This window comes from Emys orbicularis, chromosome 6, assembly GCF_028017835.1.
Source record: "Emys orbicularis isolate rEmyOrb1 chromosome 6, rEmyOrb1.hap1, whole genome shotgun sequence".
Lineage (NCBI taxonomy): Eukaryota > Metazoa > Chordata > Testudines > Emydidae > Emys > Emys orbicularis.
The window spans coordinates 33,412,045-33,434,382 of record NC_088688.1 but is presented as its reverse complement, the minus strand read 5'-3'; the positions used below and the strand labels follow the sequence as shown (position 1 = coordinate 33,434,382).

The window sequence follows — 22,338 nt, the reverse complement described above, 5'->3', positions numbered from 1 at the left end:
ACTGTTCCCCACAACCCAGTTATTTGCATTCAACTTCCAAATCTTTTTGACAAAGTTTACTTAAGTTTGGCTGATAGTTCTGGGCTCTCTTTACGGAATGAGAGAGAAAAGTGTGCAAGGACAGTTCCATGAGGTCCAGAAATTATGAACTCTCAGCCCAGAAGAGTGCTACTGGAATTACTCATTAATTTTCTTCAGAAGTAGAAGGAGTAAAATAGGCAGACGGACTAATTTTGAAACAGTATATTCAGAGCCACTGCCTCCTAATGGGTCAGGAATAAACTCTTGTTCTGTCATTTCAGTCTGCTTACCAAAAGATCCCAGTTTTGCTATGGACAAAAAGACTCCACTGAGTTCACCTCTTGTCTACTTATCCAGTTGTGCTGTGCTGATTTTTGCTATGCAGACCCCAAGAAGAGGTTACACTTGTTTGTCTGTATAGGCCATCACTCTAGTGCTGTCCATCATAGTGGACAGGTTGAAGTTACACCTGTTTTTGTAAGAGAAAGATGAGCTAGTCAAATAGCTTGGTTGTCTAGCCAGTTTCTGCTTCTTTTCATGACTATCTTCCCTGTACTAAGGATTTACAATCAAACAGACTGGCAATCATAAGCCTATATGTTTCCTCAAATCAGATGACCTCTTTGAATCTGTTCTTGCTTGCTACCAGGCTAGGGAAGAGTCTGGGAGCTCTCTATTTGAAATGGGGTTAAAAATGAGCATCCAAAAGAGATGAGATAGCTGGAACCTGAAGTAGAAGCATATGAGTCTCTCGTGTCAGTAGAATACATGATACTAGCATATCTTTCGGGCTTAACAATTTTTTGAACTATAGAAGCTATTGACTGATTTTTATCTTTCATGGGAAATTAACTTGTGGAACTTGGTTTTGATTTTGATTCTACAGTATTTGATAATTTGAGTAGGAGTAACCTGACTATTCAAAGTTCACAATCATTGCAACAAATTTTGGTCTGATTTTCAAAGGTGTCGAATACGAAAAAAATCTCACTGAATTGATCTCACAGGGTGCTATTTGAACTCAGAGCCAGCAGCTTCAAAAACTTCTCCCCCCTTCAACCTTTCACTATCCTCAGGTTCATTCCCCTCAAAATACAAGCACATCTCAGCCTTCCTCAAGGGTGTCCATTAGGGAGTCATTTGAAATTCCCTAATCCTGACCAAGCAGTAGCTCTAATTTACACCATTGGTGTAAGATCCCACAGCAACCTTATACCTGGGAAGATAAGGCATAGCAGCGCTCCTCATTCCCATCATGACCACTTTTCCTCTTTACATCAGGGAAGCAGAAGCCAGCTCTGCTGATACCATCACCATCCGAGAGTTCTGCTATAAAGGAGAACTCTCTGCTGACCGTTCCTGGCTAGTTTAAATCCACTTTGTGCCATTCAAGCTCAAGAAGTGCCAAGTGGACTTACCAGACCTGAGCTTCGGCTCAGATTTGTTAAATATGGAAAAACCATTCTATAAATATTTTAGCTAAATTTTACATGAAAATTAAGCAAGGCATTTGGCCTAAACACTAGTCTTGAAAATGTGTTATTTTTAATCAGATTTTAAGATTCAACTGACTGATTTTAGGTGAAACTAAGAAGACTACATATTAACCAATACATAGTAACACAACTCCATTTCTTTTTTTGCATTTAAATACACAACCAAAAAAATTAAAAACTTACACATTTGGGAAGACTGATACAGACACTGAAGTAATAGAGACTTATCTAAAGAAATTAAGGAAAATGTAAAGAATCCATGTTTAGAAGAGGTCAAATTACTGTGCTTGCCTGGCTGGTACACAGAATGACCACATGCAGAATATTCATACTCCTCTGGTCTAATCAATAAGGTAAGACTGAACTCACTGTAAAAAAAAAAAAAAGCTACTTAACCACTATGTGGGAGACATCTGACTGATCTTTTAGCACTGCCTTTTGGTCAACGGTTGGAGGTATGTTGAAGAAAATTTGAAGTTTCGAAAAAGGAAAATTGGGTCATAATAGGAAGACAGAGGAAAGCCTGAAATCAAACCCCATGTCTCATTCATCATCTAATAGTAGGGCTTTGAAAGCACTCATGAAAAAGCATGTATTCTGATCAAGCGTAAAGGGAGTTTTAAGATGACCAATCCTGAACAACAGTAGGTACTAGAACAAATAAAATTCAAAACAGAACCATTGAATACGCAGAACAGAAAGTTAACTCTCGGGAACCTTGCATAGAAAGGGACAAAGCAGAAATAATCTAAGAAAAAGCTAGACAAAGGATGTGAATGTGAAACAAAGCTATACATTAAACCAATGTAACTCTCTAAGCAGTATTTATTGTACATGAGCTCAAAGGCTCCAGGATGGTGCATTTTATATTCTAAAAGTAAAATAATATATAGCTAGAAATATATTATGATTAAGAAGTAGATTCAAAACAAACTAGGGCATTTTTTCATGTAGGATATAGATGTTATGATATAATAAAATTATTAGTAAAAACTGAGTTTATGGATCTAAAAATTCTCTCTCTCTCCATATATTTATATATATCTGTTTATAAAACAGATTATGTGAAGTCTCTGTATTACAATTTTGTGGCACATAGTGAATGAATAACTTGGTTTTGGAGGAGAAGCAAGTCTGCAATTAAAAGTAGCTACATTCTTAAACAATGCTTGCACATCATAATTTCTCCTCTGTCTTCAAAATTATGTTAAATGATAAACACAGAAAAATGAGTTTGAGATAGGTGAAAGGAAAACTCTTCTAGTCTAATCTACACTACAGAAATTGTTACTTTAAAATGGAAAAAAAAATCCAAACTGTGAAAATGAAAACATTAAAAAGTGTCGCAGGTATAAGCAGTTATGATGAAGAGTTGATGTATAATGTAATATATCTCCCAATTTACAAGGACTAACTGAATTTGCTTTTCTGCTAGAGAAGACTGCATTTTAGGTATACAGGTGTTGCTCATCTGGAGTGTGCCTAAAAAAATAAATAAATATTAACATTGTTTGACCTTTGGCTACTAACTACCAAGTATCATATATCAAAGCCAACTAGTACAGAAGATCACCTGTCTTTGGAAATTGAACTCACGACCTTGTAAGTACTAAATACTTTATTAAAAAGGAAATAAGCACTTTCGTCAGAGTGGCTCAGCACACTAAGAATGAAGCAATCTGAGACCAACTCTAAATTACTATAGTAGCTGTCACAGAACATGTAATGTAAAAAGTACAAGATTGTAGATATTAATTTCTTTAGCAATGGGGTCATTTATAAGATGTTCCACTGATGTCAAGTGACTGAATTGTTTTGCACTATTGCAATCTGTTGTAGTATAACTTCTGATCAGCAATTTGGTGTGTAACTGGGGAAGGGCATTACACACTACTCCCTAAACCAGAAGACACACGTCGGGAAATTAATCTGTGATCATAATCCTGAGTTGGCAGATTTTCAATGCAACAGTGGAAACTTGGATGTTAGAGGGGAAACAATCCTAACATTTACTAGTATTTAATTAATTTGGCCCACGCAGGATCTTCTTAACTATCGACTGATTTGGGGATTATCTATTTTTGGAAAGGGTCTTGAGAAATGGGGAGAAGGCTGAAGGTGGAGGGAATTTCAATTAAAAACACAGGTGAACTAATTTTGCTATGTCTGCTTTCTGAATGTCAAACTTCTCCCCTCACATACACACATACATACATTGAGGCCACATCAGTAGTAACTGTAAATAAAAACTGTTCTAAGTGCTCTCTTTGTAGTAAAAAGAACATAAGTCCCAGGGTTTAATGCCAACACTGCAAGGAATGAAAGAAACTCAAGTTCCACAACTAGAGCCCTACAACTCTGCGGATATCTGCTTTATATCCGCACCCGCGAATATCCACAGACCATTTTTGCAAATCGCAGATTGGATGCAGATTTTGTATCCACGCAGGGCTCTCTCCATAACCCACCTCTGTGGTAGGAAAGTCTGTGCTCTTTTTCTGGTATAAAATGTATCCTGAATTGTATAAAATTAAACAAAAAACCACTAGAAACTTTACATAAATTTTAGGTTATACAACATTACTGCATGTCTAGCCTTTCCTCTTGATGTTGCCTCCCTTTTCATTTCATTGAGCATTTATAGTAGCATGCACTGTATTGATAGGTCTGGAGATAACACAAGATAGCGAGGGCCACAAAACCTGGCTTGTAAATTTGTGCATCTTATTCTTGCCTTCCATATCCCCAGAACAGTCCCATTTAAAAACCATACATCTAACTGTGTGCAAAATAATTTTTTTAAATGTTACTGAGAAACTTCTTGGTTTCACATTTCCAGTCTGCAAGTGAAGCCAACTTATCTGTTTGGCTAGAGCAGTGTTTCCCAAACTTGGGATGCCGCTTGTTTAGGGAAAGCCCCTGGCAGGCCGGTCCGGTTTGTTTACCTGCCCCGTCCGCAGGTCCGGCCGATTGCGGCTCCCACTGGCCGCGGTTCGCCACTCCAGGCCAATGGGAGCTGCTGGAAGTGGCGCGGGCCGAGGGACTTACTGGCCACCGCTTCCAGCAGCTCCCATTGGCCTGGAGCAGCGAACCGCGGCCAGTGGGAGCCGCGATCGGCCAGACCTGCGGACGCGACAGGTACACAAACCGGCCCGGCCCGCCAGGGGCTTTCCCTATACAAGTGGCGTGCCAAGTTAGGGAAACACTGGGCTAGAGAGCCACAATTGCAAAGACAGCTATCACACACACACACACACACAAAAAGCAGCTATTTCACACACAACTAATGTGTTTCACTTTGAAATACTTCATAAAAATCAATGAAAGGAAGAAATGCACTGCATTCTGGAAGTAGTAACTAAATGAAACTTACCATTTTGCAAACTTGTCTGCAGTCAGAGTTCACTCTAGACATGACAGTGGGATTATCAAGCTAATGGACCCCCTTAAATCCTGTCCTGTTTCATTCTTATTCCATCTCCTTTGTCCTGCTTTTCTCCCCCAACCTTTGGTTTCCTTCCTGATCTATAGCTTTTGTCCTCAATTCCACCCCAACCTTATTTCTCTGTCACTATTCTACCATAATTGTCCACCTTGCTGCTTACTCATCACACTTGATTTTAAGCCTTATTATGCATTTGTGGATTTGTTTCCAGCTCCAATATGTTCAGCTGCTGCAGATCTGCATTTTACAGTACTGAGAGTGGAACAACCATCATGACACTTTAGCACGCTTCATTTAGTGTTGCATCCAAACAACACGCACAATGGTGCAATCCCGTATCCAGGAATCAACATTAACTGAACATCCAATAAAAGGCAGGTTGTGTTGTAAATATCATTAGAATCCTTAAGACAGAACTTGGCCAGACTGCAGTAGTCAATAGTTCCAGTTGGACTTCTGGTGGAACATTAGGGTGTGCAGCATATTTGCTTTTGATCTTTAACCTCATTACACTGTATCAATAAGATTTAAAACCTGTTAGAGACAACATAGAATATTAAAAGTATTACATCTTTCTTTACGAAGAGTCTAATCACAATGCTCTTTTGTTGTGGGCAAGACTGTGAAATAATTACCTTCTATCATGCACATTTGCCTTTGGCTTGAAACAAAGGACCAATTGCAAGGCTTTTACCTCCTGCTAGGGTCTCCTATTATAGTTTTACAGAGTGTTACATCAAACATCTAGATACAACAAACTTTCTAGGACACATTTGAAAATAATCATTATGTAAAACTACTTTAGAAGCCAAGCCTGATTTTTTATTTATTTATATAGACAGATATCAGAGAACACTATATAAGGTAAATATCTACTCTCTTGGGACAATAATACTTTAGACAGATGAGGGATACATTATTGTATGTTATTAGCACATAAGGTGATTTTACTGTAGTTTATTTTGAGACAAATTAAACTGTATCTTCACTCCACCTTTTTCCTCTCCAGACTTCATGTATCTTAATTTTCCCTTCTCATTTTCTATTTACAGCTAATTTCTTTACTTGCTCTTCTGCTTAATCTAGAGTACTGAGAAAGACACATTTTTAAAAAAACCCAAATAAATAGTTTATCTTCTACATTTTCTTATGGTCCCCTGTTCTCTTAGTTACTGCATTATTCCCTTCCTCCACCCCAGTTGATTTTTATTTATATTTTCTTTCCCCTCGTTGTATTCTCTCTCTATGCTCTTGCCTTTTGAGCAGCTATTAGCTCCTTAAAAGGACTCCCTGCCAATGCTGACTAGTTTCCAAAGTGGAATAAACCCCGAAGGCAAAACTAGTGCTCAGGATGCAAAGCTTACTCTTACAAACACAGGCAGCAATATTGAGAGTTTAACCTGTGGCTTCTCATTTTCAACACAATCACCATCTACATGTAGACAAAACGTCACTATCGTGAAACTGCACTTCAGACAATTTACAGAGAGCATATAAAGATCCCTTGAATGCATCACAGCAGTGTCAGACTACTGCAGCAAACAACGTTGTTGTTGTTGTTGTTTTAAAAAGATTACAAAAAAAATTAAGTCACTCATTTTTCATCGCATTAGGTCTTCAAATATCTAAAAAGAATACCTTATTTTATAACTATAGTCATGTACAGCCTCTCAATTATGTTGTTTTAATATCTCCCAAAGAGCTTCTGTGCATGAAGTATCAAAGATTAAAAGATCTACTTAAATGTCAATTAAAACCTAATATTTATTTACATTCTGTTGAGTACATTAATACAAATTTTATCATTAGCATTTTGTGGGAGGCTTTTTACTTTGTTAGATTGATATTAAGATGGCAACTGGGAAAAGTATACAAATATTAAGGAGCACAAATTTCATGAAAGGTATGCCTTCAAATATTTATTTAAAAGTAAACTCTAAATTTAGAGTCAATTTTTTAAAATAGTGAATTAAAGTTCAGTATGAAAATAAACTTCTATATTACTAGTCCAGTCTTATAAACAGCTGCAAGAAATGTTTGCCTACACAAATTCTGTGGCTGCCTACAGTCTGTCTAGCACAGTCAAAAGTTAATTTACTTTCTCTACATCAGTTGCAGGTCAAGGGAAGATTCAGACAGCAATAAATTACAGCAGCTGGAAGTGGCTTGTTAACAAAATGGTATCTAAATATACCATATTGGCCAGCAAGGAACAATGTCACCTTGAAATACATAATAGATAAATTTACACATATTTTTAGTTTAAAGAGAGACCTCTCAGGGCCCTAAGTACATCTGATATAAACTTTAGTTCTAATTTTAAAATTTGAATATACAATAAGAAGGTGAAATTCATTTTTGACCTTATCTCCTTCTAGATTGATCAAAGGACCTATTTTATTTAGTTACAGAAGACTATATATGACACTTCTGGGCAATCTCGAGATACACGTTTGTAAAGTAGTTAGACTTAACTTCTTACAAGAAGACAATGAACCTCATTATAGACACAAAACATTTAACAGTGTGACAGTGCCTTGCTTTCACTTAATTGAACTAAAACTTTTTTAAAAATTGAAATTCCTCATATTTTTGAAACAGGATGAAAGTAACGTAAATGCAGAAAATTCTTAAAGAAAATGTTTAAATTACCACAGGACTCAACCAAATCTACTAAGACTGCTAGATAAAATAGTGCAGAGAGTAAAGGCACTGCACAGATTTCACTCAGTAGTCTATTTATACTAAGACTAGGTTTAAGCTTCCCTATAAAAGTATGTAAAGCTTCTCAGGATTACAGTAAACATGGTTTTTCATTCCCACAACCCAGTCAATAATAGGAAAGTTAACAGTACGTGTAAAAGGTGATTTCCCCCTCCTCCCTCCCTACCCCCCGCCACTGTTCCAGGAACAGAGACTCCAGATTTTAACATGGGGCCAAAGTGAAAACTGTTCATTTTTTAGTTTCTAAAGAACCAGCAATCCTCAAAAAAGCATTGTAAGGAAACTATTTCTGTATACAAATGATCTGAACATCAAAAATAAGCGAAACAGCTATGAACAGGATTAAGTCTTCCCTTCATCCACATACATAAATAGCATAAGCAAGAAAGAACCCATTTCTTTAATATTTCCACAAAATTATGCTATGTAAAACCCTGTTTTGAAGCTTACATAAATAAATGGGAAAATTTAAAAGTTTAGAACAACATGGAAGTAGTACCATACTAACTGCCTTAGCTGTAGTACAAATTATGTATACAGTGGCAACATGATAGCTGTTTTCAAATAATTTAGGACACAGCCAAGGATTTAAATTTTGAACACTTTAACCCACCCTTGTCCTATTCCCATATCTACTTAACATATTGACAATCATGAGAGAGTACATAGGTATTAACACAATCACAGTTATCATGTTGGTTTGCTTTTATTTCCAATAAAAATAAAAAATTTAGATACTCATCCACAGCCTGTTCCGTCTCATGCTGCAACGAGCCATAAAAAGCATCCTAAAGAGGTAACAAGCACTGTTTCGTTTCTCAAACGTTTTACATTTAATTATCCAGAATTTCCATTAAAGGTTATTTTGGGCCATACCAATTCTGATGCTAACCTCACTTAGAAAATGATTGCTTTGGAGGCAACAGCTCCTACCAGTCACTGAAGACAAGCACCACCCAAAAAGCTGTCTTTTGGCCTTTTCTGATTACATATTGAGGTAAATACTGTCTGAAGTTGAAATTTGCAGTGGAAAACTGTGACTCCACAGTTGACTGAGTTATAATGCCCAAGGCTACAGGAGACCTCTACTGAAGGTCATTTTTGTAACCCAAAAGGCAATATTTTTCCCACTATAAACTAAAAACTTGGTGTCTTTTCCCCTATAAGGATATTTAGGGAGACAAAAAGGTGCAACTAGATGTAATGAAAAGTAGTTAAGAACAGGAAATTTAGCCTGAAAACAATGAGATCTCCTTCTGGTCAGATTTATCAGTCTGTGAAATAGTTCCTCCAAAAAAGTGATAGAAGCCCCAATACTAGAGTCATTTAAGATCTAGTATACAGAGAGCACTAGAAAATAGACTTTTGGGAAAAATGAGTACTACCAAGAAAGTAAAATAGATGACATAAAAGGTGTCCTTTAAAGCCGTCCTTTAAATCGGCTTCTGTACCCAATGACTGGAAGCTCTAATGTAACGCCAATATTTAAAAAGGGCTCTAGAGGTGATCCTGGCAATTACAGACTGGTAAGTCTAACGTCAGTACCGGGCAAATTAGTTGAAACAATAGTAAAGAATAAAATTGTCAGACACATAGAAGAACATAAATTGTTCGGCAAAAGTCAACATGGTTTCTATAAAGGGAAATCGTGTCTTACTAATCTATTAGAGTTCTTTGAAGGGGTCAACAAACATGTGGACAAGGGAGATCCAGCAGACATAGTGTACTTAGATTTCCAGAAAGCCTTTTACAAGGTCCCTCACCAAAGGCTCTTACATAAATTAAGTTGTCATGGGATAAGAAGGAAGGTCCTTTCATGGATTGAGAACTGGTTAAAAGACAGGGAACAAAGGGTAGGAATAAATTGTAAATTCTCAGAATGGAGAGGAGTAACAAGTGGTGTCCCCCAAGGGTCAATCCTAGGACCAATCCTATTCAACTTATTCATAAATGATCTGGAGAAAGGGGTAAAAAGTGAGGTGGCAAAGTTTGCAGATGATACTAAACTGCTCAAGATAGTTAAGACCAAAGCAGACTGTGAAGAACTTCAAAAAGATCTCACAAAACTAAGTGATTGGGCAACAAAATGGCAAATGAAATTTAATGTGGATAAATGTAAAGTAAGGCACATTGGAAGAAATGACCCCAACTATACATACAATATGATGGGGGCTAATTTAGCTACAACGAATCAGGAAAAAGATCTTGGGAGTCATCGTGGATAATTCGCTGAAGACGTCCACGTAGTGTGCAGCGGCGGTCAAAAAAGCAAACAGGATGTTAGGAATCATTAAAAAGGGGATAGAAAATAAGACGGAGAGTATCTTATTGCCCTTATATAAATCCATGGTACGCCCACATCTTGAATACTGCGTACAGATGTGGTCTCCTCATCTCAAAAAAGATATACTGGCATTAGAAAAGGTTCAGAGAAGGGCAACTAAAATTATTAGGGGTTTGGAACGGGTCCCATATGAGGAGAGATTAAAGAGGCTAGGACTTTTTAGCTTGGAAAAGAGGAGACTAAGGGGGGATATGATAGAGGTATATAAAATCATGAGTGATGTAGAGAAAGTAAATAAGGAAAAGTTATTTACTTGTTCCCATAATACAAGAACTAGGGGCCACCAAATGAAATTAATGGGCAGCAGGTTTAAAACAAATAAAAGGAAGTTCTTCTTCACATAGCGCACAGTCAACTTGTGGAACTCCTTGCCAGAGGAGGTTGAGAAGGCTAGGACTATAACAGCGTTTAAAAGAGAACTGGATAAATTCATGGAGGTTAAGTCCGTTAATGGATATTAGCCAGGATGGGGAAGGAAGGGTGTCCCTAGCCTCTGTTTGTCAGAAGGTGGAAATGGGTGGCAGGAGAGAGATCACTTGATCATTGCCAGTTGGATTCACTCCCTCTGGGGCACCTGGGATTGGCCACTGTCAGTAGACAGGATACTGGGCTAGATGGACCTTTGGTCTGACCCAGCACGGCCACTCTTATGTTATGTTCTTATGTGTTCTACCATCACCACTAACTTCTATCATCAGGGCCCTGCATATGCTGGGATTCCACTTCCCCTGAAAGTATTTGGAATTTTGCCCAATGGCAGCAGAATTCTAAGTTTTGGCTGCTGAATTTATGATTTTACTGAAGCTATAAGCTCAACATTTTGTTCCCCCTATTCCCTGGGTCAGAACATGGCTACAGCTTCTTCTTTCCATGCAGCTTTTACCACAAGGGGGAATGAATTACATAAGTAGAGCATTCTCACACCCTTACTGCCCATAAAAGCAGAAGCCAAAAAGCAGGACAATAGCTCTCTTGTCTCCCATGGCACACATCTTGGTCCTGATGAGCCAACATGGAAGTTGCGGGGCCAAGCCAATGTGCTGAAGGTCTCGGTCACAGCTCTGTCTCACACAGGATGCAAATATGCAGGGCTGGATAAAGCAATCTGGAGTCCTGAGAACACCACTACATGGGGCCTTGCATGGCTCCCCCATGCCCCAGAGCCTCACCCACCCTCCATCTGGAGTGGCAAGAGCCCCCCTCCTCTCTTACAGAGGCTGTAATATGCTTCTCATCCAGGCTCCAGCACTTCAATTTTAATCCAGTCATGGACTTGTGTGGCATTGTGTATCTTTATTTTCTCAACTGCAAAGGAAGATAGCTACTTGACCTTCAGAAGAGAGTTGAGGATTAAAGTTTATGTAATGTTATGAAAATATAAAGTGTTTATTATTCCTCTCAGACAATGCCAAATGGAAAGAATGTTAGTCACAGGCACCCCTACAGACACACTACAACTACAACAGATATACCCATAGTGTTAAACAAATCTCAGTTAAGGGGGGGAGGGGGCATTACTAACTTTATCTGCTGTTCCTGCTATGTCCTCTGACAAAAGAACAATTTAAAAAGAATCTCTCCTGAAGAATACAGTTGTATTCTAACAATATTATTTAAATAAAAATAAAACCTCTGATGTGTCTTTTGCATTATTGACACAGCAGATATTTCCAAAGCCTATGTCTACATTTGCATTAAGAAAGGCTTTCCAGTGCTCACTCTAAATCTGATGATGACACATCTTCTCTAAGATGCTGTACCTGAAACAGGTTAGCAACTGTCATATACTAATATTAGATGCAGCTGTGTACTTCCTGCAACATGCTAGTCATTCCCAACTTGAAAAATCTCAGCTATGGTAAGTGACCCAATACCCCTTTCTAATATTCTTCCACCTATTAGTTAAGAGAAAAAATTGTTGTAAAAACCAAGATAGCCACAGGTTCTTGAATTCATTTAATACTAGATACAACTATCTCCTCAAAGTACCAATTATGGAGAAATTTAAATAATCCATCAATAACCAGATATCAAGGGGACACAAGTAATGAATATGATTCATCTGCCGACTGGCAGAGAATAACATGTCAATTGATTGCTTATTACTAGCTATTTGTATTCTGGTATAGGTCTCCACTGTGCTAGGCACTGTATAAATACTATTCTCTCTGTGCATAAACTATCAATGACTCTGTTCCCCAAGATCTGCTTTACAACCACAATATCAAACATCCAACTGCAAGATGTGCATAGGCGTATCTCAGCCACAGTTAACCTACCTAGGTTTAGTTGCTGAGGTGACTCCATTAGTGAGAAAGCAAACAAACATTTTTCTTGCTGTGATTGTGGGTTGTTGTTTTTTTTTTTACATATATATAAAAATACATATTTTAAAAGAGAAATTGGAATAAAAATGTGTCTTACCCTATGATTTATAGTTAACTTTTGAGTATTACCTTCCAGAGTCAAAATATTGTTACAAATCCACTATGTCGTAAGAAAAAAACAATGTCACTACTTCTAGAACTTCAGTATTTAGTGATTTGTTTGGCATTGTAGTTATTCCAGACAACCAGAGATGCACAAATTAACTAACACTATTTTAAGAGGTATGCCAACATGACAGGTAATACTGGAGTACAAACAAGAAAGCAACCAAAAGAAAACTTCATTAAACACAAGAGTGGGGGGGGGGGGGGAGAATCTGTTTTCCAAATGAAAAAATAAAATTTGGCACAGAAGTTTATATATCTGAAAGGAAGCATGTCTTAATAGAATTGAGAGCACAGAATTCGGAGCTAGGCAATGAGAGTTATTTTGCTACTGACTCACTCTGTGACCTTGGCCAAATCAATTAACAAATCTCATCAAAATTTTCATATTTGGGCACCTAAACCCACACAAATTACTGCAACTCTGACATTATAATCAAAAAGGCTGACAAATGAGGTGCTGTAGTCATCCTGAAGAGGTCGGAGTATGAATGAGAGGCTGCTAGGCAACTCCCTGACACCACATTCTACAGGCCATTACCCTCTGATCCCACTGACGGGTACCAAAAGAAACTACACCATCTGCTCAAGAAACTCCCTGAAGAAGCACAAGAACAAATCTACACAGACACACCCCTAGAGCCCTGACCAGGGGTATTCTATCTGCTACCCAAGATCCATAAAGCTGGGAATCCTGGATGCCCCATCATCTCAGGCATTGGCACCCTGACAGCAGGATTGTCTGGCTATGTAGACTCTCTCCTCAGGCCCTACGCTACCACTCCCAGCTATCTTCGAGACACCACTGACTTCCTGAGGAAACTACAATCCACTGGTGATCTTCCAAAAAACACCATCCTAGCCACTATTGATGTAGAAGCTCTCTACACCAACATTCCACACAAAGATGGACTACAAGCCGTCAGGAACAGTATCCCCAATAATGTCACGGCAAACCTGGTGGCTGAACTTTGTGACTTTGTCCTCACCCACAACTATTTCAGATTTGGGGACGATTTATACCTTCAAGTCAGCAGCACTGCTATGGGTACCCACATGGCCCCATAGTATGCCAACATTTTTATGGCTGACTTAGAACAACGCTTCCTCAGCTCTCATCCCCTAGCGCTCCTACTCTACTTGTGCTACATTTATGACATCTTCATCATCTGGACCCATGGGAAGGAGGCCCTTGAGGAATTCCACCATGATTTCAACAATTTCCATCCCACCATCAACCTCAGCCTGGACCAGTCCACACAAGAGATCCATTTCCTGGACACTACAGTGCAAATATGCGATGGTCACATAAACATCACCCTATACCAGAAACCTACTGACTGCTATACTTACCTATATGCCTCCAGCTTTCATCCACACCACATCACATGATCCATTGTCTATAGCCAACCCCTAAGATACAACCGCATTTGCTTAAATCCCTCAGACAGAGACAAACATCTACAGGATCTCTATCAAGCGTTCTTAAAATACCCACCTGGGGAAGTGAAGAAACAGATTGACAGAGCCAGAAGGGTACCCAGAAGTCACTTACTACAGGACAGGCCCAAAAGAGAAAGTAACAGAATGCCACTAGCCATCACCTACAGCCCCCAACCTATCCTGAAGGACGATCCCTCGCTCTCACAGACCTTGGGAGACAGGCCAGTCCTCGCTTAGTCAGCCCCCCAACCTGAAGCAAATACTCACCAGCAACTACACACCACACAACAGAAAAACTAACCCAGGAACCTATCCCTGCAACAAACCCCATTGCCAACTCTGTCTATTCAGGGAACACTGTCATAGGACCTAACCACATCAGCCACACCATCAGGGGCTTGTTCACATCCCTCGACCCCGCCGCTTCCCGCAGCCCCCATTGGCCTGGAGCGGCGAACCGTGGCCAGTGGGAGCCGCGATTGGCCAAACCTGCAGACACGACAGGTAAACAAACTGGCCTGGCCCGCCAGGGTGCTTACCCTGGCGAGCCGCGTGCCAGAGGTTTCCGACCCCTGCTCTATGTTCTCAAGACTGGTTTCTGATTATTGTGAACATATATCTGCATAGCTACAATACATACAAACTCAAGAACAAGATTCAACTACTACTCTGGGTTTCCTCTTTTGCTTGGACACAAAGTGTGCATTTAATGACAAGCTCGGAGAATTTTGCCACACCACCTCCATAAATACATCTCTGCTTTCACATACTGATAGTCGAGTAAGTACTTATGATGTACTACTCCAATACTAGCAATCAGATTCATAACATCCTTGCAACAAAATTATGCCTGGTAGGTAATACATCATTCAAGAAAGATCATCTATCCACCACAGCACATGTAGTTGTCAGAAACTGAAGAAAAATGTTAAAGGACAATCTGACATTGTAGGATGCATGTTACTAGATGTTGAACATGAAATCGATTACTTTTGCCACAGAAGGAAACCGTTTTCCACTCTGACCTGAAATACATCATGAAAAAAAAGAGTGTGCTTACTGTAATTTCCACTCCCTCTAGAAATGTGGATTGCACTTGCATTACTAGTTAGAGTACTAACCTTCAAAACATTGATCTAAGCAATTCTAATGTAGTCACTCCTATGTCCTCTGTGTCAGCATATTAGCTCAAGTCATCTGCTGCTGGCCTGTTTGGCTCACCACTAACCTAAAAATGCCACGAATGCCCACTGATTCAGGAATTTAGCATCCATGCACTGGCATTTCCTGCCTACATAAGTCAGAAATATTGCTGCTCATTCAATTCTTTTAAGCAAAAAAGCAAATACTTGTCATCCCTCCTCCCGCTTCCACCTTGTGCTTTCAATGATTAGGTCAACGCTGTTGAGAAGTTCAAATACGGCATGTTTTGCAAAGTACCTAACTGCCTTGGCATGGTAAGCCATTCCAACTGGAGTCATAAGTAACAATCAAGGTCATCTAGAGAATCTAGAGGAGAACTTCTCATCAGATTACTGGAAAATGATCCCAGGAATAATTTTCAAACTCAAATGACACCCATATTGTCCTGCCCCAAAACAGAGAAATATCAGAAGCTTCATGTGCATAAGACTGTAAGATTCGTTTAGGCCATTGTAAATGAGCCTGATGCTTGAAGTTACTCATTCTAATTCTAGACAGCTTCAATTCAAACTACCAGAGAAATTCTCTTTTTATAATCTAGGTGCACCAGTTGCTTTTGTACTGCATCAATCCTCTATCAGTATGGACCAAACCCTATTTTGAACTTGGATAAGAGAAAGCATTGTGCTGCTACAAGACCATCAAGCCAATCATTCAAGTACCCTCATAACTTAAAATTCTAGTATCTTATTCAGGGATCTCTTGACAAGAACACTACCTTTTAGTGGAATGACAGTGGCCCTAATCAGGCCTGGAACACATTTTTCAACTAAGGACAATGACATACCCATATTCTTACCAAAATCACTTCAGAATCCATGCAGAGCAGATAAGATCTCAGTTTAAATTCTCATCCAAAAGAGATACCCACACAATAAACTGCAAGGTATACAGTTTATCTGCCAATGAAAGATGAAGGGTGATGTCAACCTTGCTAGGAACTGAATCCAAGGTTCCAGAATCCACCTAAGTATGTCCCTTATAGAGGAACCAGCATCATGGTATCTGAATGCTTTACCAACTAATTATTCCAGAATAGGATATTAAGCGATCCTATTTGACATTCCTTATAGGAAACACTGTCTCTAAGACTCAGCCAACTCTGAATGGTAGTGTTAAATTGAGGACCCAAAATATAGCAGGCAAGTCACTTGTTACCACAGGACCTTATGACAACATCTATTACCTTAAAAAAAAAAAAGTAAGTGTTCCTTTAAGGCTCCTTTAAGTTTATGGTGACAAAATTAAATTGGCTGCTCTTCTATAAGTAAAAGCCACAAGAAAAGCAGGAGAATGCCACACTGCACTAACATCAGATAAGACAATTCATAATGTAAAGGTACAAATATATATATCAAGAAGTTATTAAAAGGAGAACCAAGGCAACAGACAGGCCGAGGGGAATGCAGTGTCTAGGAACTCATGAAAAGAAACCAGTACTGGCCAATCCTAACAAAACTTCTCATTTACTTTAATAAAAAGTTTTAGTTATACAAGGAGTGCATGATCAAGACTTAAGAGAACTCTCGCCACCCTCAGGCTCTGAAGATTTTGGCAAATCCTGCTACATTAGATCTAGAAATAATTAAATAGACAAAAGTTGCATCCACCTACAAGATAGAAAACTCCTTGTATAAATATCATGTGAAGTCTGAAATTCCTATCTTCATCTCTTGGGAGAGAGGAAGCAAAACCAAAGCATTTCAACTAGAATAAGAAAATTCTAGAAAAAATGTAGTTTAGATGTAGTCTCTGTAGATTTTTCTTCCAAGCCCTCAAAAAATTTCATCTTATGACAATTTCAATATAAGACATCAAGAAGACCGAGGTCTATGCAAATTGTTATTATTTTGTTAAAAGCAGCAAAGTTTAAGAGTTGAGATATAACACCTTAAAATCAAGCACATTATGAAGGTGTACTGACACTATCATCGTAACTCAGTATCTTTCTGGCACATTGTCTTCTTCAGGTGGGGTGTGTGTCAAAATACCAGGACCCTGATCCTGAAAGTTGCTGTATATGGGCAGATGGGTGGATCCATGCAGAGCTCATTGAAGACTCGAACGCAGCTGCTGTTAAAATTCCTACAGCTGCGATATTTTTGATACAACTATTTGTGTGGCATTTGACTGCAATGCTACAATATTTCAATTAAGAAATGCTAATTTTAGGAGGTTCCACCACCCTACACCCACACATACTCTTATGTGGGTAAGATTGGGTAAAACAGCAGAGTAAAATTTTCACAACTACTACTACTAAAGTGTAAGTTCTTCCCGCCATGGCCAGATTTAGAGGCAGGCGACCGCCTGGGGTGCCTGGCTTGGGGGACGCCAATTCAGGGTCCTATTTTTGCTGTTAGCGACAAAAGGGAAAATAGAATGTTCCAAATAAAATGTTTCAGGTATTCCGTATGTAGATTCATTTTCACTAACTTCCTAGAATGTTCTGGACCTTTGTAGAATCTTGTGGAACCTTCCAGACTTTCTGAGAACTACATTTTCCTCAAATCTCCTAGAATGTTGTCAGCCATCCCCTCGCGGGTATGTAAGGGGCGGGGCATTGCCAGTCAGTCTTATATGACAGGGATAAATTATGCATCAAAGTCGTGAAATGGGCTACAAATAAAATAAAGAATAAGGCATTCAAAAGTTTAACAAATGGGAGGGGAACACGCTGAAGACATTCCTCGCCTGGGACGTCATTTGGTCTAGGGCAGGCCCTGCTTCCAGCATCATGTTTCTGGGCTCCTGAGGAATTTTTATGTAATTTGCTCCAATAAGCTTGCCACATGCATCCCACTTTCCTCTTATTCTACTTAACTGCCACTTGATTTAACAAAGATAAAATCAAATTGAAGGGTTTTTTAAAAAACTCAGGACAGAAAATGGTCACAACTTGGTATCTATGAAGCTGCATGATTTAATTTCAATTTATTTGTGAAGAATTATGGGGGGTCCTGAATCGTCTGGGACTCTGATACCCTGTGTTCTGCTGGGTCTAAAAATAAATAAATAAATAAATAAAGCACGAATGCTGTTTCAGGCTGAACTCACAATTTCCTTGATTGTGGGTGTTTAAACTCAACCTTAAAATCATTCAGAATCAGGCCTTGATCCTCCAATTCATTGTGCACCAGTCAACTGCTGTGCCCATGCAGAGCCCCAGAAATTTAATGGGGCTCTATGTGCACATAGCAATCCATGGTCATGCAATGAACTGTGTACCGTAAAGTATTACGAACCCTGAACTCCTCACAGAATAAAGGTTCTATTTTCCTTTTTTACTTATATGACCCCCCCTCCCACCATTACCACAGTAATCACATCTGCAAAACACCCCTGTGAAGTAGGAAAGTACTATTTTGCAGATAGGAGACTGAGAAACAGAGACCAAGTGACTTGCCCAAGGTCACATACAGGAAGTTAAAGGCAGAGAAAAGAATTGAACCTGGGTCTCCCAGTCCCAGGCCAGTGCACTATCCACCATCCTTCTTAAGTATAAACAAAGGTCATTTTGCATAGTTAAATAAAAACCTCAAGCATTTAGTTTTTTTTTTTTAAAAAAAAGGCTTTTTCAGTGCTAGCTTTATTTTAGAATCTCTTGCTACACGTAATTTTAACTCATGTTTCACCTTTGTGCATCAGAAATAATAAAAACTTGACTTATTAATAAACAGATTCTATAGAATTTCACAACAGATGCAGGAATAATTTTACACAGTGCTCAACTGCTGTCACCTCAAGGAGGAGGACATCAAGAGCACCAAAACAACAGAGGGAGAAAGAGAGAAGGTTAATATGACCAAGGACACTCATCCAAAAAAAGACCACTGATTCTTGATGTTCAACAGAGGCTCTTTTTGTTTTTGAGATACATCTGGGGAGAAACCTCCCTCCCAACGAGCCGCATGGAACTCATTTTCTCCCCTGAAGAAGGAGAAAGGGCACTAAGATAAGAAACTTTGGTCTGAGGGTGTTTATACATCTCAAGCCTAATGTTTAGAATAGTGGTTCTCAACCTTTCCAGGCTACTGTACCCTGTTCAGGAGTCTGATTTGTCTTGCGTAGCCCAAGTTTCACCTCACTTAAAAACAACTTCCTTACAAAATCAGACATAAAAATACAAAAGTGTCACACAGCACACTATAACTGAAAACATGATTACTTTCTCATTTTTACCATATAATTATAAAATAATCGACTGGAATATAAATACTGTACTTACATTTCAGTGTAATACTTCAGCCTGCTTTTCACGTGAGCCTTGTCTGAAGCTCAGATCCCCATGCCACAGGGGGCTACACAGAGCTAAGTTACATGTTTCAGCCCCTAGACGAATTGAGTACCCCCGGAAGACCTCTGCATACCTCCAGGAATACACATACCCCTGGTTGAGAACCACTGGTTTAGATCACCAAGCCTAAGGTCTCTGGCTTAATAAACAGTAACACAGAAGTCTTTCAGCCTTCAAGACATTTTGCAACCATTAACTAATCATCAACTTGTTGAGGGGGCCAGAGGAAGTGCCCAGGTGAACAGCCGCTATATTTGATCTGTAACACCAGACGGGTGAGGATAAAGCAAAAGCACAGCAGGAGAGCAGGGGAATCACACCAGGGGAGCGGAATAAGGAACACCACCACTCTCGGTCTTCCTCACACCTCGGCAGGCGGCCACGGCCCTCGGAAACTGGGCACCTTGGGCCTGTATTTCAGCAGCGCCGAGCAAAGCCCAGGTGGCCAGTCGTGGCAGGTGCCAGAAGCGCTGCGGCCAGGCCCCTGGTGAACACGGGCTGCGGCGACACAAGCCCCTGCGGGGCCCGGGGAGGGAAGAATGGGAAAGGCCCCGGGAACCCCTCCCCAGCACAGGGGCTGCGAGCGCCGCTCACACTGGGCCCCACGGGGTGCTCGCTCTCCCCGGCGGGGCCGGAGCAGGCGCCCGTTATTCCCCCCGAAAGCAGCCGCCCCGCTGACAACAACGGGCCCGCGGCCGGAGCCAGTCATACCCCGCCCTCCGGGCCGGGACCGGGAGAGGTGTCCAGGGCCCCCGTTACCTGGCCGGAGTCAGGCAGGCAGCGAGCGCGCCTCTCCCCCTCGCAAGCTGCCTCCGAGCCGCTGACATTGACAACGCCGCCGCCATGGTGGTGGTGCCAGAACCACTGCGAAACGGCGGCCTCCCAGGGCCAAAACTCCTCCGCCCAGAGAGGAAACGCGAAGGCGCCAATCATCAGCTACCTCCCGGCAAGCGGGGGACGTGGGGAGAGGGAGAGGAGATGGCAAAGAGGGCGGGGAGGGAGACCAGGCAGGGAGATACCTGGATCTTTCCGATTTTTTACATCCAAGCCCCTAAATTGTAAAATAAAGACGTCTAGGCATTCTTAGTGTTTCAAAAAATCCCAGACCCTGACATAGTGTGGTGCAAATGCACTACAAATTGGTGCAAATTGGCACCTAGAAATGTTTGGGCCTATTCCTCTCCTAATTATATGTCATAAACAGAGAACAAAAGAATGCTCCTCTTAGCAAACAATTCAGACCCTGATGCATCTGGAAGCAATATCATTACAAATATCCCGATTTAGCAACTGGATCCTGCTAGATCCATCTAAGTTTTGGCTACAAACCTGTTTTACCATCTAAATGTAGTGGACGTGCAGCTTTCCCTAGTCGACTAATATAATCCATATTCCAACATGTTGACGGGGTGCTGGAACAATTTTTATAGTGGGAGTGCTGAAAGTCATTGAACAAAACTATAAACCTTGTATATGATGGAATCCACTTCAAGCTAGGGGATGCTACCACACCCCCAGCAGCCCTATTTCCAGCACCTATGCGTGTTGTGGTTCACTTTCTACAATGAATGACATTAGAACCACTAATATCTCTAAAAGTGGAGTGATTTTTTTTACTTCACCACAGTAACCGGGGAGGTAAATTACACTACTGACATATATATGTTGTAGCCAAGAACATACTATGTTGTTAACGATATAGAAGAATTCCTGTAAAGGAAGACTCAAATGCAATTGGTTAGTAATAATACTATTTGGGTCTTCCCTGCCAAAACCAGGTGAACCTTGACAGATTCAGTTGCTGGATACATGTTTGTGTGGTTCTGTGGTACCATCATATACTGAGATCTGAATTATTCGGAAGGGCTAGAAGGAATTGTTTAGATGGTAAAAATGGGGCCATACTGCCAAAAAGCTAACAAGACCAGGAAGATATGGGTGCCAAATCAGAATTTTTGCAACTTTCTTGTACCAGAATGTGATGTGTCCTGATTTTTTTGGTGAAATAGTAGGGACAACACTTGTTCTCAGATTTGACAGTACAACTTCTGGGTTTGTGGCCAGCAGTTGGCAGGTTCTGAAAGGACCCGGATGCCAAATCCAAGTTTTTGCAGTGCTGATTTACTGGGGCATACCAGTGTTTAGATTTGTAAGGTGCAGCCGAAGCAGCTAAAGATCTATTTAGTGGAAGTTAGAAGATTGGAACCAAAAACTGGCAGGGCCCAGGTGCTAGATTCAAGCTCTTTGGGACTATTGTACTGGGATCCATTGGGGTCTGGGTATTTTATTTTGTTGTTGAGGGAGTAGGAGCAGGAGCAGCCACACTTGTTCTCTTTTTAAACAATGGACTTTTTGAGGTGGGACCCACAACTGGACAGATCTGGGTATTTGCAGTGCCATCATACTGGGATGTGCTGGGTACAGACTTTTTTTTCCCCCATAGGAGTTGCTTCTACATTTGTGCAGTAGAATTAGGAGGGATGAAACCAAAAATTGAGGTGCCAGATCCAGGGTTTGGTGACCCCATCATGCCAGGATGTGTACTAATTTTATTGGTGCAGTAGGAGCAGCTATACTTGTTCTCTGTTTAGGAATTATAATTTAAGGGATGGTTGTCAAAAATTGGCTGGATCCAGTAGTATCCTAGAGTCAGATGCAGAGTTTTGCAGTGCTGTTGCACTGGGCTGTATTGAGGTTAGAGCTAGTCAAAAAAAAATCATATATTTTTTTTTGCATTGCTTATGTCGACTGATTGATCCATAGCAAATCCTTAACTTAGGTCTGGGCTGTACATAGAAGTTGCACCTGCTTAACTAAAGATATGATATTGCACTCATTTAGTTAAATTGGTGCAGTTTATTGTGGACACTCTT

The 22,338-nt window shown here is 40.1% G+C and overlaps 1 protein-coding gene across 2 annotated transcripts in view; it reads right to left on the bottom strand.

Annotated features, from left to right (window-relative positions):
* The window catches only part of NDUFS4 (NADH:ubiquinone oxidoreductase subunit S4), a 55,620-nt gene extending 35,222 nt beyond the window's left edge, over positions 1–20,398 (bottom strand). Inside the window, exon 1 of one of the 2 annotated variants that reach the window (XM_065406582.1) lies at positions 20,225–20,398. In XM_065406582.1, the coding sequence (XP_065262654.1) occupies positions 20,225–20,398 (174 nt within the window). The remainder of the gene's footprint in view (positions 1–20,224) is intronic. The other variant, XM_065406583.1, reaches the window with a different exon arrangement.
* Positions 20,399–22,338: the final 1,940 nt, after the last annotated feature.